The sequence below is a fragment of the Scyliorhinus canicula genome, chromosome 13 (assembly GCF_902713615.1).
Source record: "Scyliorhinus canicula chromosome 13, sScyCan1.1, whole genome shotgun sequence".
Lineage (NCBI taxonomy): Eukaryota > Metazoa > Chordata > Chondrichthyes > Carcharhiniformes > Scyliorhinidae > Scyliorhinus > Scyliorhinus canicula.
The window spans coordinates 160022533-160035655 of record NC_052158.1 but is presented as its reverse complement, the minus strand read 5'-3'; the positions used below and the strand labels follow the sequence as shown (position 1 = coordinate 160035655).

General features: G+C 49.7%; 1 protein-coding gene across 2 annotated transcripts in view; it reads left to right on the top strand.

Moving 5' to 3' along the window:
• Positions 1–9871, top strand: part of LOC119975400 (somatostatin-like) — a 34026-nt gene extending 24155 nt beyond the window's left edge. Inside the window, exons 1-2 of one of the 2 annotated variants that reach the window (XM_038815007.1) lie at positions 1646–1926; positions 9463–9871. In XM_038815007.1, coding sequence (XP_038670935.1) covers positions 1780–1926; positions 9463–9609 — 294 coding nt within the window. In that variant the 5' untranslated portion in view covers positions 1646–1779 and the 3' untranslated portion in view covers positions 9610–9871. Of the gene's footprint in view, positions 1–1645; positions 1927–9462 lie in introns of those variants that run through there. The other variant, XR_005462756.1, reaches the window with a different exon arrangement.
• The last annotated feature ends 3252 nt before the right edge of the window (positions 9872–13123 follow it).

Here is a 13123-nt window from a genome sequence, read left to right as displayed (position 1 = left end):
CATGGGTGCGCTGCCGGTGGACAGGAGGATCCTGCCAATGGAGAATTCCACTGCTGCAGTATTGTTTGCAGTTTTGGTCTCCTTTTCTGAGGAAGGATGTTCTTGCTATAGAGAGAGCACAGCAAACGTTTACCAGGCTGATTGCTGGGATGGGAGGACTGGGAGGCTGCTGCCATGCGCAAGTGTCACCTCTGACCTGGAAGTGCGCAGGCTCGTATCAGCAGCTGGAGCTGTGAGCTCCAGAATGGCTCCCTGCTAGACCCTTGCAAGGTCAGTGAATCTGTGGCCTTTTGATGCCAGTTTTCCGAGCGCAAAAGGCCAGAGTTTTCATGACGGCATGGGGACATAGTCCCTGAAACAGAGAATCCAGCCCAGATTCTTCATAATAATATTTTATTGTCACAAGTACGCTTACATTAACACTTCAATGAAGTTACTGTGAATAATCCTCAGTCGTCACATTTGGGCGCCTGTTTGGGTACACAGAGGCAAAATTCAGAATGTCTGATTTACCAAACTGCACATGGTTGGACTGGGAGGAAACCGGAGCAACGGGAGGAAACCCTCGTAGGCACGCAGAGAATGTGTAGACGCTGCACAGAGACCCAAGCCTGGAATCAAACCTGGGACCCTGGAGCTGTGAAGAAACTGCAACCCATTCCGCAGTGCTCTAGTATATTCAAAGTTCAAGGTGTTTTGTGAATGAGGGTGTTTACCTGCCTTTCCACTTGTTAGTAAAGCCAGCCCCACGCCTCCATTGGCCCGACAAAGCCGCAACTCACAGGCCCAAAGAACGGATGAGCCCCATTCACCCTCTCAACTATGATAAAAACAGTAAGAAGCCTTACAACACCAGGTTAATGTCCAACAGGTTTGTTTCAAACACGAGCTTTCGGAGCGCAGCTCCTTCCTCAGGTGAATGGAGAGGTACATAACTCTCCATTCACCTGAGGAAGCAGCTGTGCTCCTAAAGTTCGTGTTTGAAACAGACCTGTTGGACTTTAACCTGGTGTTGTAAGACTTCTTACTGTGCTCACCCCAGTCCAACGTCGGCATCTCCACATCATGATACGGGGCAGCAGGGTAGCATGGTGGTTAGCATAAATGCTTCACAGCTCCAGGGTCCCAGGTTCGATTCCCGGCTGGGTCACTGTCTGTGTGGAGTCTGCACGTCCTCCCCCTGTGTGCGTGGGTTTCCTCCGGGTGCTCCGGTTTCCTCCCACAGTCCAAAGATGTGTGGGTTAGGTGGATTGGCCATGCTAAATTGCCCGTAGTGTCCGAATAAAAGTAAGGTTAAGGGGGATGTTATTGGGTTACGGGTATGGGGTGGATACGTGGGTTTGAGTAGGGTGATCATGGCTCGGCACAACATTGAGGGCCGAAGGGCCTGTTCTGTGCTGTATTGTTCTTTGTTCTATGTTCTATGATGAACGGGGCTGCGAGTGGATGGTCACATTCACATTCTGGCCAATAATCTGCTGCGCTTCATGTACAGAAATTAGACAGACTGTCCAAGAGGTGTCACATTATTGAAGAGGCGGCAACCAAACTCAGATCGCTAGGAGCAGGAAAAGAGACCAATTGGAGACTTGGTTGGGACCCTCCTCCGAACGTGTGAGCTGGTGTGAGGGCGGCTTTAAAAGGAGCTTCCCCGATTGCAGGGACAGAAGGATCGGAGCTGTCCACAGAGCCAGTGCTGAAACCGCCGCCAATTTCAAAGCGTTTGGAAACTGCTCTCCTTCTCGCTGTCTCTCCCGTTGATCCTCGCCTTGTGCAGAGATGTGGTGCAGCCGCCTTCAGTTGAGCCTGGCTCTCCTCTCCATCGCCCTGGCAGTACTGAGTGTCAGCTCAGCCCCCCCAGACAACAGGTATCGCGGCGAAATCCTGCAGAGAGCCATGGCAGCCACAGGAAGAGGGGGGAAAGCGGTAAGGACCCAGCAAAAAGTCACATTCAATAGAAATTATAGTTTGTGTTCATCCCGCTCATTTCGAATAGAAACCAGCACTGGGAAATAACTGATTTAATTCTGATCTAGTGAGAAACCCCACTTTTGACATGACTGTAGTATTCAGAGTGAATGTGCTTTATATAGTGTTGGGGTCACTTAATAATAATAATCTTTATTGTCACAAGTAGCCTATATGAAATGAAAATCGCTTATTGTCACGAGTAGGCTTCAAATGAAGTTACTGTGAAAAGCCCCTAGTCGCCACATTCCGGCGCCTGTTCGGGGAGGCTGTTACGGGACTGCAACTGCGGGACTGTTAACACTGCAATGCAGTTACTGTGAAAGCCCCTCGTTGCCACATTCTGGCACCTGTTCGGGTACACAGAGGGAGAACTCTGAATGTCTAAATCACATAACAGCATGTCTTTTGTGACTAGTGGGAGGAAACCGGAGCATCCGGATGAAACCCACACAGACACGGCGAGAACATGCAGACTCCACACAGACAGTGACCCAAGCTGGGAACCGAACCTGGGACCCTGGAGCTGTGAAGCAACAGTGCTAACCACTGTGCTAATGTACCACACTCATTGGTTTAGAAGGGATTCTGAGCGGGTTTGATCTAAATTACAGGATTCCTCATCCATGGAAAGAGCTCTTGTTCTCTCCAATCCATATTCACATCCACAAAGAGTATCAAACAAGAAGTAAACATCATTCAACAAACTCGGAGAACTTACTGCTCCCCTCTCTCCCCAAAACCCCTCTCCCATCCCAACCCACCCCTTCTCTCTCCCCAAAACCCCCTCTCCTATCGCAACCCACCCCTCCTTTCTCCCCAAATTCCCCTCTCTCCCGAAACTCCCTCTCCCCACCCCAACGCCCTCTGTCCCCGAACCCCATATCCCATCCCAACCCCAATCTCCTCTCTCCTCAAACTCCCTCTCTCCCCACCCCAACCCCAACCCACTCTCACCCCACACCCCCCTCTACCATCCCAACCCCAACCCCCCTCTCTCCTGAAACTCCCTCTCCTATCCCAACCACCCCTCCTTTCTCCTCAGAACCCCCTCTCCCATCCCAACCCCAACCCCCTCTGACCCCAAACCCCCTCTCCCATCCCAACCCAAACCCCCTCTCACCCCAAACCCCCTCTCCCATCCCAACCCCAACCCCAACCCCCATCACTCCCCAACCCCCTCTCACCCCAAACCCCCCTCTCCCATCCCAACCACCTCTCCCCAAACTCCCTCTCCCATCCCAAACCCCACCCCCTCTCTCCCCGAACCCCATCTCCCTCCCCAACCCCAACCACCCTGTCTCGCCAAACTCCCTCTCGCCCCACCCCAACCCCCTCTCACTCCAAACCCCCCTCTCCCATCCCAACCTCCCTCTTTCCCCAAGCCCCCATCTCCCATCCCAACCCCAATCCCCTCTCTCCCCAAACTCCCTCTCTCCCCACCCCAACCCCAACCCCCTCTCACCCCAAACCCCCCTCTCTCATCCCAACCCCAACCCCCCTCTATCCTGAAACTCCCTCTCCTATACTAACCCATCCCTCCTTTCTCCCCAAAACCCCCTCTCCCATCCCGACCCCAACCTCCCTCTCTCCCAAAACTCCCTCTCCCCTCCCCAACCCCCTCTCTCCCCAAATCCCATCTCCCATCCCAACCACCTCTCCCCAAACCCCATCCCCATCCCAACCCCCACCCCCTCTCTCCCCGAACCCCATCTCCCTCCCCAACCCCAACCCCCCTGTCTCGCCAAACTCCCTCTCTCCCCACCCCAACCCTCTCTCACTCCAAACCCCCCTCTCCCATCCCAACCTCCCTCTCACCTGAAACTCCCTCTCCCCACCCCAAACCCCTCTCTCCCCACACCCCATATCCCAGCCCATTCCAACCCACTCTCCCCAAACCTCATCTCCCATCCCAACCCAGGCCCCCCTCTCTCCCCAAAACCCATCTCCCACCCCAACCCCAACCCCCCCTCTCCCCAAATCACCTCTCCCCACCCTCCCTACCCCACCCTATCCCTATCCTGCCCTGTCTGTGCGGAGTCTGCACGTCCTCCCCGTGTGTGTGTGGGTTTCCTCCGGGTGCTCCGGTTTCCACCCACAGTCCAAAGATGTGCGGGTTAGGTGGATTGGCCATGATAAATTGCCCGTAGTGTCCTAAAAAAGTAAGGTTAAGGGGGGGGGGGGTTGTTGGCTTACGGGTATAGGGTGGATACGTGGGTTTGAGTAGGGTAATCATTGCTCGGCACAACATCGTGGGCCGAAGGCCCTGTTCTGTGCTGTACTGTTCTATGTTCTATGTTCCCCAAAACCCCCTCACCCATCCCAACCCCAACTCTCCTCTCTACCCAAATCCACTCTCCCCACCACAACCCCCTCTCTCCCCAAACCCCCTCTCTCCCCACCCCAACTCCCTCTCCCCAATCCCACACTCCCATCTCAACCCCATCTCCCCAAACCCCCTCTCCCATCCCAACCCAGCCTCCTCTCTCCCCAAACACCTTCTCTCCACCCTGATCCCCTCTCTCCCCCAAACCCCAGCTCCCATGCCAACCCCAACCCTCCTCTCACCCCAAATCCACTCTCCCCAACCCAATCCCCTCTCTCCCCAAACCCCATCTCCCATCCCAACCTCAACCTTCCTCCCTCCCCAAGCTCCCTCTCTCCCCAAGCCCACTATCTCCCCAAACTGCCTCTCCCCACCCCAATCCCATATTTACCCATCCCAAACCCCTGTCTCCAAATTCCCTCCCCCATCCCAACCCAACCTTCCTCTCTCCCCATCCCCTCTCTCCCCAACCCCTCTCCCTCCGTACCCCTTAACCACCCTCCTCGCCCCAACCCAAACAAAATCTCCCACCCCAACTATCTCTCTCTGCCCATACCAACTCCCTTCTCTCTCCCCAACCAAATCCGCTCTCTCTCTCTTCACCCCAGACCCCTCTCGCCCCATCTGTCAGCCCATATCATCAAATCTCTGGGATTCCTACCCAAACGCATTTGGTCCTGTTTCATAGAATCCCTACAGTATAGCAGGAGAACATTTTACCCAGCGAGTCTGCACCAACCTTCAGAATGAACACCAAGGCCCACACCCCCTGTAACTCCACCTTACCCTTGGAAAATAAGGGCCAATTTAGCCTGACCAATCCACCCAACCTTCACATATTTGGACTATGGGAGGAAACCAGAGCATCGGGAGGAAACCCACGCAGAAACAGGAAGAAAGATCAGACTCCACAGAGACAGTGACTTGAATCCGGGACTCTGGCGCTGTGAGGCAGAAGCGCCAACCACTGTTTACCCATTTGATTAGATCATTGGAATATTTTCGAGGAGCATCTGAGTCTCCCTCAGTAACCTCCATTAGCCATCTAGAATGAGGCAGAGTGAACCCAAATCTTGCAGCAAAATCACTTAATTTGAAAGAGATATTCAGTCCAATTATGTTATAAATTGTCTCCATAAGAACATAAGAACTAGGAGCAGGAGTATGCCATCTGGCCCCTCGAGCCTGCTCTGCCATTCAATTAGATCATGGCTGATCTTTTGTGGACTCAGCTCCACTTTCCGGCCCGAACACCATAACCCTTAATCCCTTTATTCTTCAAAAAACTATCTATCTTTACCTTAAAAACATGTAATGAAGGAGCCTCAACTGCTTCACTGGGCAAGGAATTCCATAGATTCACAACCCTTTGGGTGAAGAAGTTCCTCCTAAACTCAGCCCTAAATCTACTTCCCCTTATTTTGAGGCTATGTCCCCTAGTTCTGCTGTCACCCGCCAGTGGAAACAACCTGCCCGCATCTATCCTATCTATTCCCTTCATAATTTTAAATGTTTCTATAAGATCCCCCCTCATCCTTCTAAATTCCAATGAGTACAGTCCCAGTCTACTCAACCTCTCCTCATAATCCAACCCCTTCAGCTCTGGAATTAACCTAGTGAATCTCCTCTGCACACCTTCCAGCGCCAGTACGTCCTTTCTCAAGTAAGGAGACCAAAACTGAACACAATACTCCAGGTGTGGCCGCACTAACACCTTATACAATTGCAACATAACCTCCCTAGTCTTAAACTCCATCCCTCTAGCAATGAAGGACAAAATTCCATTTGCCTTCTTAATCACCTGTTGCACTTGTAAACCAACCTTCTGTGATTCATGCACTAGCACATCCAAGTCTCTCTGAACAGCGGCATGCTTTAATATTTTATCGTTTAAATAATAATCCTGTTTGCTGTTATTCCTACCAAAATGGATAACCTCACATTTGTCAACATTGTATTCCATCTGCCAGACCCTAGCCCAATTCACTTAACCTATCCAAATCCCTCTGCAGACTTCCAGTATCCTCTGCACTTTTCGCTTTACCACTCATCTTAGTGTCATCTGCAAACTTGGACACATTGCCCTTAGTCCCCAACTCCAAATCATCTATGTAAATTGTGAACAATTGTGGGCCCAACACGGATCCCTGAGGGACATCACTAGCTACTGATTGCCAACCAGAGAAACATCCATTTATCCCAACTCTTTGCTTTCTATTAATTAACCAATCCTCTATCCATGCTACTACTTTACCCTTAATGCCATGCATCTTTATCTAATGCAGCAACCTTTTGTGTGGCACCTTGTCAAAGGCTTTCTGGAAATCCAGATATACCACATCCATCGGCTCCCCGTTATCTACTGCACTGGTAATGTCCTCAAAAAATTCCACTAAATTAGTTAGGCATGACCTGCCCTTTACGAACCCATGCTGCGTCTGCCCAATGGGACAATTTCTATCCAGATGCCTCGCAATTTATTCCTTGATGATAGATTCCAGCATCTTCCCTACTACCGAAGTTAAGCTCACTGGCCTATAATTTCCTGCTTTCTGCCTACCTCCTTTTTTAAACAGTGGCGTCACATTTGCTAATTTCCAATCCACCGGGACCACCCCAGAGTCTAGTGAATTTCGGTAAATTATCACTAGTGCATCTGCAATTTCCCTAGCCATCTAGGGGCAGCAGGGTAGCATGGTGGTTAGCATAAATGCTTCACAGCTCCAGGGTCCCAGGTTCGATTCCCGACTGGGTCACTGTCTGTGTGGAGTCTGCACGTCCTCCCCCCTGTGTGCGTGGGTTTCCTCCGGGTGCTCCGGTTTCCTCCCACAGTCCAAAGATGTGCGGGTTAGGTGGATTGGCCATGCTAAATTGCCCGTAGTGTCCTAATAAAAGTAAGGTTAAGGGGCAGAGGGGTTGTTGGGTTACGGGTGTAGGGTGGATGCGTGGGTTTGAGTGGGGTGATCATGTCTCGGCACAACATTGAGGGCCGAAGGGCCTGTTCTGTGCTGTACTGTTCTATGCTCTTTTAGCACTCTGGGATGCATTCCATCAGGGCCAGGAGACTTGTCTACCTTTAGCCCCATTATCTTGTCCATCACTCCCTCCTTAGTGATAACAATCCTCTCAAGGTCCTCACCTGTCATAGCCTCATTTCTATCAGTCGCTGGCATGTTATTTGTGTCTTCCACTGTGAAGACCGACCCAAAAAACCTGTTCAGTTCCTCAGCCATTTCCTCATTTCCCATTATTAAAACTCCCTTCTCATCCTCTAAAGGACCAATATTTACCTTAGCCACTCTTTTTTGTCTTATATATTTGTAAAAACTTTTACTGTCTGTTTTTATATTCTGAGCAAGTTTACTCTCATACTCTATCTTACTCTTCTTTATAGCTTTTTTAGTAGCTTTCTGTTGCCCCCTAAAGATTTCCAAGTCCTCTAATCTCCCAGCAATCGTTGCCACTTTATATGCTTTTTCCTTCAATTTGATACTCTCCCTTATTTCCTTAGATATCCACGGTCGATTTTCCCTCTTTCTTCCGTCCTTCCTTTTTGTTGGTATAAACCTTTGCTGAGCACTGTGAAAAATCACTTGGAAGGTTCTCCACTGTTCCTCAACTGTTCCACCATGAAGTCTTAGCTCCCAGTCTACCTTAGCTAGTTCTTCTCTCATCCCCTTGTAATCTCCTTTGTTTAAACACAAAACACTAGAATTTGATTTTACTTTCTCACCCTCCATCTGTATTTTAAATTCCACCATATTGTGATCGCTCCTTCCGAGAGGACCCCTAACTATGAGATCATGAATCAATCCTGTCTCATTACACAGGACAAGATCTAGGACCGCTTGTTCCCTCGTAGGTTCCATTACATACTGTTCTAGGAAACTATCGCGGATACATTCTATAAACTCCTCCTCAAGGTTGCCTTGACCGACCTGGTTTATCCAATCGACATGTAGATTAAAATCCCCCATGATAACTGCTGTACCATTTCTACATGCATCAGTTATTTCTTTGTTTATTGCCTGCCCCACCATATCGTTACTATTTGGTGGCCGATAGACTACTCCTATCAGTGACTTTTTCGCCTTACTATTCCTGATTTCCACCCAAATGGATTCAACCTTATCCTCCATAGCACCGATGTCATCCCTTACTATTGCCCGGATGTCATCCTTATATAACAGAGCAACACCACCTCCCTTACCATCCACTCTGTCCTTCCGAATAGTTTGATACCCTCGGATATTTAACTCCCAGTCGTGACCATCCTTTAACCATGTTTCAGTAATGGCCACTAAATCATAGTCATTTACGATGATTTGTGCCATCAACTCATTTACTTTATTCCGAATACTACGAGCATTCAGGTAAAGTACACTTAGGTTGTTTTTTTACCTCTGTTTTGAATCTTAACATCTCCAGTTTTATTCCTTTTGTTATTACTGGGCCTATTCACTGAGCTCCCCTCAGTCACTGTACCTTATACTGTCGCCCTTTTAGATTTTTGACTATGTCTTCTCTGCCTTGCACTTTTCCCCTTACTTCCTTTTGCTTCTGTCCCTGTTTTACTACCTTCCAACTTCCTGCATCGGTTCCCATCCCCCTGCCACATTAGTTTAAACCCTCCCCAACAGCTCTAGAAAACACCCCCCCCCCCCCCCCCCCCCCCAGGACATCGGTTCCAGTCCTGCCCAGGTGCAGACCGTCCGGTTTGTACTGGTCCCACCTCCCCCAGAACCGGTCCCAATGCCCCAGGAACTTGAATCCCTCCATCTTGCACCATCTCTCGAGCCACGCATTCATCCTATCTATCCTGACATTCCTACTCTGAATAGCTCGTGGCACTGGTAGCAATCCTGACATTACTACTATGTTGACATGAAGCTCCGAGCACCGGGATTGGTTCATTCCAGAGGTTTTCTCACTCTTTCCAAAGTCAACCTCCCCTTGAAGGGTTCATGATTGGGGGATGGAAGGGAATCGAGTAATTTCTCAGCTTTCTAATTGCGAATTGGGAGCTTCCCAATTTATGAAGATAATTTCACAAAATTGGAATTAGCTCATTGTAGATTTATTGACGGAAGTTTCCCACATTCACTTTTTGAAATCCACATCCATTTGCGGGACTTTCTTCCCTAATCTATTTCTGTTGTTGTTCCCAGGAGTTTCCAGATTATTTCCTGCTGTCCGAACTGGAAAATGCCAAGAAGGAAGCTCAGAGTGACACTGAGGAACGTAATCTGAAGCGGGCAAAGTCCAGGATGCTCAGAATATCCAAAAATCCGAACAAACGCAAACATGGGGGATAGGGAGCGAAGACCAGGCTGTGTGAACCTCTTCTGGAAATCCTTCACACTCTGTTAACTCTCCGAATTCTCCATAGCAACCCACACTCTCAGAATGTGGCATTCAGCTAACTAATTAAATCATGTGGAGAATGATTCTATTTGATTTATGTAAGAGCAGACAATTGGTTTGAATTGTCCAATAGCAGGCCAGTTTGAATGATGACTGGATTGAGTCACTATTTTTCATTAATCTGTTGCAATAAAATCTCTGTTTGAAAGTGGACCATTAGTTGGACTTTGTTCTCTGGGAGATGGGGCAATGTAGCCGAAGGGACAGAATTAACTTGGGTAGTTTTCAACACCAGTCTGTGTCCAAAGGTACAGAGCGAGGGGAGTCATTTTCCACAGTTGTGACTTTGTAAATCAGCTCCGGGTGGAGTCGCTCTGGGTCACAGTCTGAAATCTGGGAAATGTTTTGCTGGAAGTTCCTCCGTGAATTCAAAGTCAGGGGAGACAATGAATGGACGGATATTAAAGGGGGTTCTGCTCTGTCCAAAGAAGCCGTGCTCTGTGATTGCCGTAATCTGCAGATGTGCAAACTATCCACCTGCACACCAGCATCACGCTGTTAAAAGTCTAACCTGGTCAATGATAGCAGCAATCTGCAAATCACAAACCTGCTTCCAGCCTTCCCTTGTAAAGCGGGTTTCCATTGAAAATTCTGATGCAATTTTGCATCATGTGGAAATGTCAGTGTAGGTTCTGCACAACACCAGTGCTCCATACAGGTGCTGAAATATGTTCTACCCGGAACATTGCCTTCCACCATTCCCTATTATGTCTATAACAGTAAGAAGTCCAACAACACCAGTTTAAAGTCCAACAGATCTGTTTCGAACCATTAGCTTTCAGAGTGCAGCTCTTTCATCAACAAGAAGCGGAGATTAGAAATCAGGCGGACATTGCAGCAATTGCCCAGCCACTGAATGAGGTCTCAACCTCACAATGTCAAAAAAAAGGTCCTGCACTAATAGCCGAGAACTGGTGGCCAAATGAAGAAATCGACCCCACATCCTGGCTCTGTAACAGACTGACACAGTCACACCATCAGAATTACCCACTGATAATAGATGTTTCTAATGCCGTTTAATAGATAGATAGATTTTACAGTGCAGAAGGAGGTCATTCGGCCCATCGAGTCTACACCAGCTCTTGAAAAGAGCACCCTATGTAAGCCCCCCGCGCCCCCCCCCCCCCCATCCTATCCCCATAACCCATTATCCCCAGCTCACCTTTTTTGAACACTAAGGGTAATTTAGCATGGCCAATCCACCTAACCTGCACGTTACTGGACTGTGAAAGGAAACCACACCGGGAGGAGCACCCAGAGGAAACCCACGCACACATGGGGAGAACGTGCAGACTCCGCACAGACAGCGACCAAAGCTGGGAATCCAACCCAGCACCCTGTTCTTTCCAATCCATATTCACGCTCCACAAAGAGAATCAGACAAGAAATAAAATGAAATGAGAATCATTGATTGTCACAAGTAGGATTCAAATTAAGTTTTTGTGAAAAGCCCCTAGCCACCACATTCCAGCACCTGTTCAGAGAGGTTGGTATGGGAATTGAACTATGCTGCTGACCTGCCTCGGTCTAGTTTGAAAGCCAGTGATCTAGCCCTGTGCTAAACCAGCCACTTAAACATCATTCCACAATCCCAGGGAACCTCCAGCTCACCAAACTCTCTCTCCCCTCTCAAACTCTCCTCTCTCCCCAAACCCCATCTCCCATCCCAACCCCAACCCTCCTCACTCCCCAAGCTCCCTCTCTCCCCAAGTTCCCTCTCTCCCCAAGCTCCCTCTCTCCCCAAGCCCACTATCTCCCCAAGCCCCATCTCCCCATCCCAACCCAAATCCCCCTCTCTCTCCAAGCTCCCTCTCCCCATCCCAACCCCCTCTCCCCAAATCTCATCTCACATCCCAACCCCAACCCTCCTCTGTCTCGAAACTCCCTCTCTCCCCAAGCCCACTATTTCCCCAAACTCCCTCTCTCCCCAAGCCCACTATTTCCCCAAACTCCCTCTCCCCACCCCAACCCCCTCTCCCCAAGCCCCATCTCCCATCCCAACCCCAACCCTCCTCTCTCCCCAAACTCCCTCTCTCCCCAAGCCCACTATCTCCCCAAACCCCATCTCCCATCCCAACCCCAACCGTCCTCTGTCCCCAAACTCCTTCTCTCCCCAAGCCCACTATTTCCCCAAACTCCCTATCCCCACCCCAACCCCCTCTCCCCAAATCCCATCTCCCATCCCAACCCCAACCCTCTTGCCCCAAACTCCCTCTCTCCTCAAGCCCACTATTTCCCCAAACTCCCTCTCCCCACCCCAACCCCATCGCCCCATACCCCATCTCCCATCCCACCCCAACCCTCCTCTCTCCCCAAGCCCCCTCTCTCCCCAACCCCCCTCTCTCCCCACCCCAATCCCACCTCCCACTGCACCTCCGAACTCCCCTCCTCCCCCCAACCCAAACAAATCTCCCTCCCCATCACCAACCCTCTCTCTGCCCACGCCTGTCCTGTTCCAGCAGCAGAACAGAACCACCAGAGACGGTGACATGTTGGGGTTGGGGGAATGTCCTTGAGAATCACACAATTTCCTCCAAATTCCAGGAAGAATCTAGGGTTCCAGTCAAACACGGTCAAAACAACAACTCGCTCCCCCCCTCCCCCCCCACCTCCCCCTTAACTAACCAATCAGTGCTTCCCAATATTACACATCACCAGGGAGAAGCTATGTGGGAAGGAGGGACGTAGACTACATTCTTGTTTGGATTTCAATGACTTACATGACACCTACATGTATGATGCAGATGTGTGTGTCCAGAATGCCATTGTTAGGAGTGACCATGACACACTCAGTGTGAAGGCAGAGAATTATCTGCAGAAATTTGTCATTGTCTATTGTACCATCCCTTTGAGAAGGGGAACAGACTAGCAACAAATCCTGCAATTCAAAATGGAGCTGTCAATGACACATTGAGGGCTGTTAATCTGAGCAGAATTGTACACTGGCACAATCTACTGATGCATCATATTCCTCAGCCTTCCATGAGGATCAATGAAGGAGAGAGCTGGTTCAATCAGGGGTGTAAAAGGAGAATTGGGAACTCCACCACCTGGAGATTCCCCTCCAAGTCACCCACCATCCTGACTCGGAAATATATCACCGTTCCTTCACTGTCGCTGGGTCAAAATTCTGGAACACCATCCCTAACAGCACTGTGGGTGTACATACACCGCATGGACTACAGCGGTTCAAGAAAGTGGATGAGCACCACCTTCATAAAGCAGATCAAATAAATGGCTGAGGAACTAAATTTGTACTTTGCTTCTGTCTTCGCAAATGAAGGCATGAATAATGTACCCGAAGTTCTGAGAAGCACAAGCTTCAGCGAGGGGCTGACAGAAATATGTATGAGCCAAGATTGGTTTGGGGGAAATTAATGTGACTGAAGGCAGACAAAACTCCAG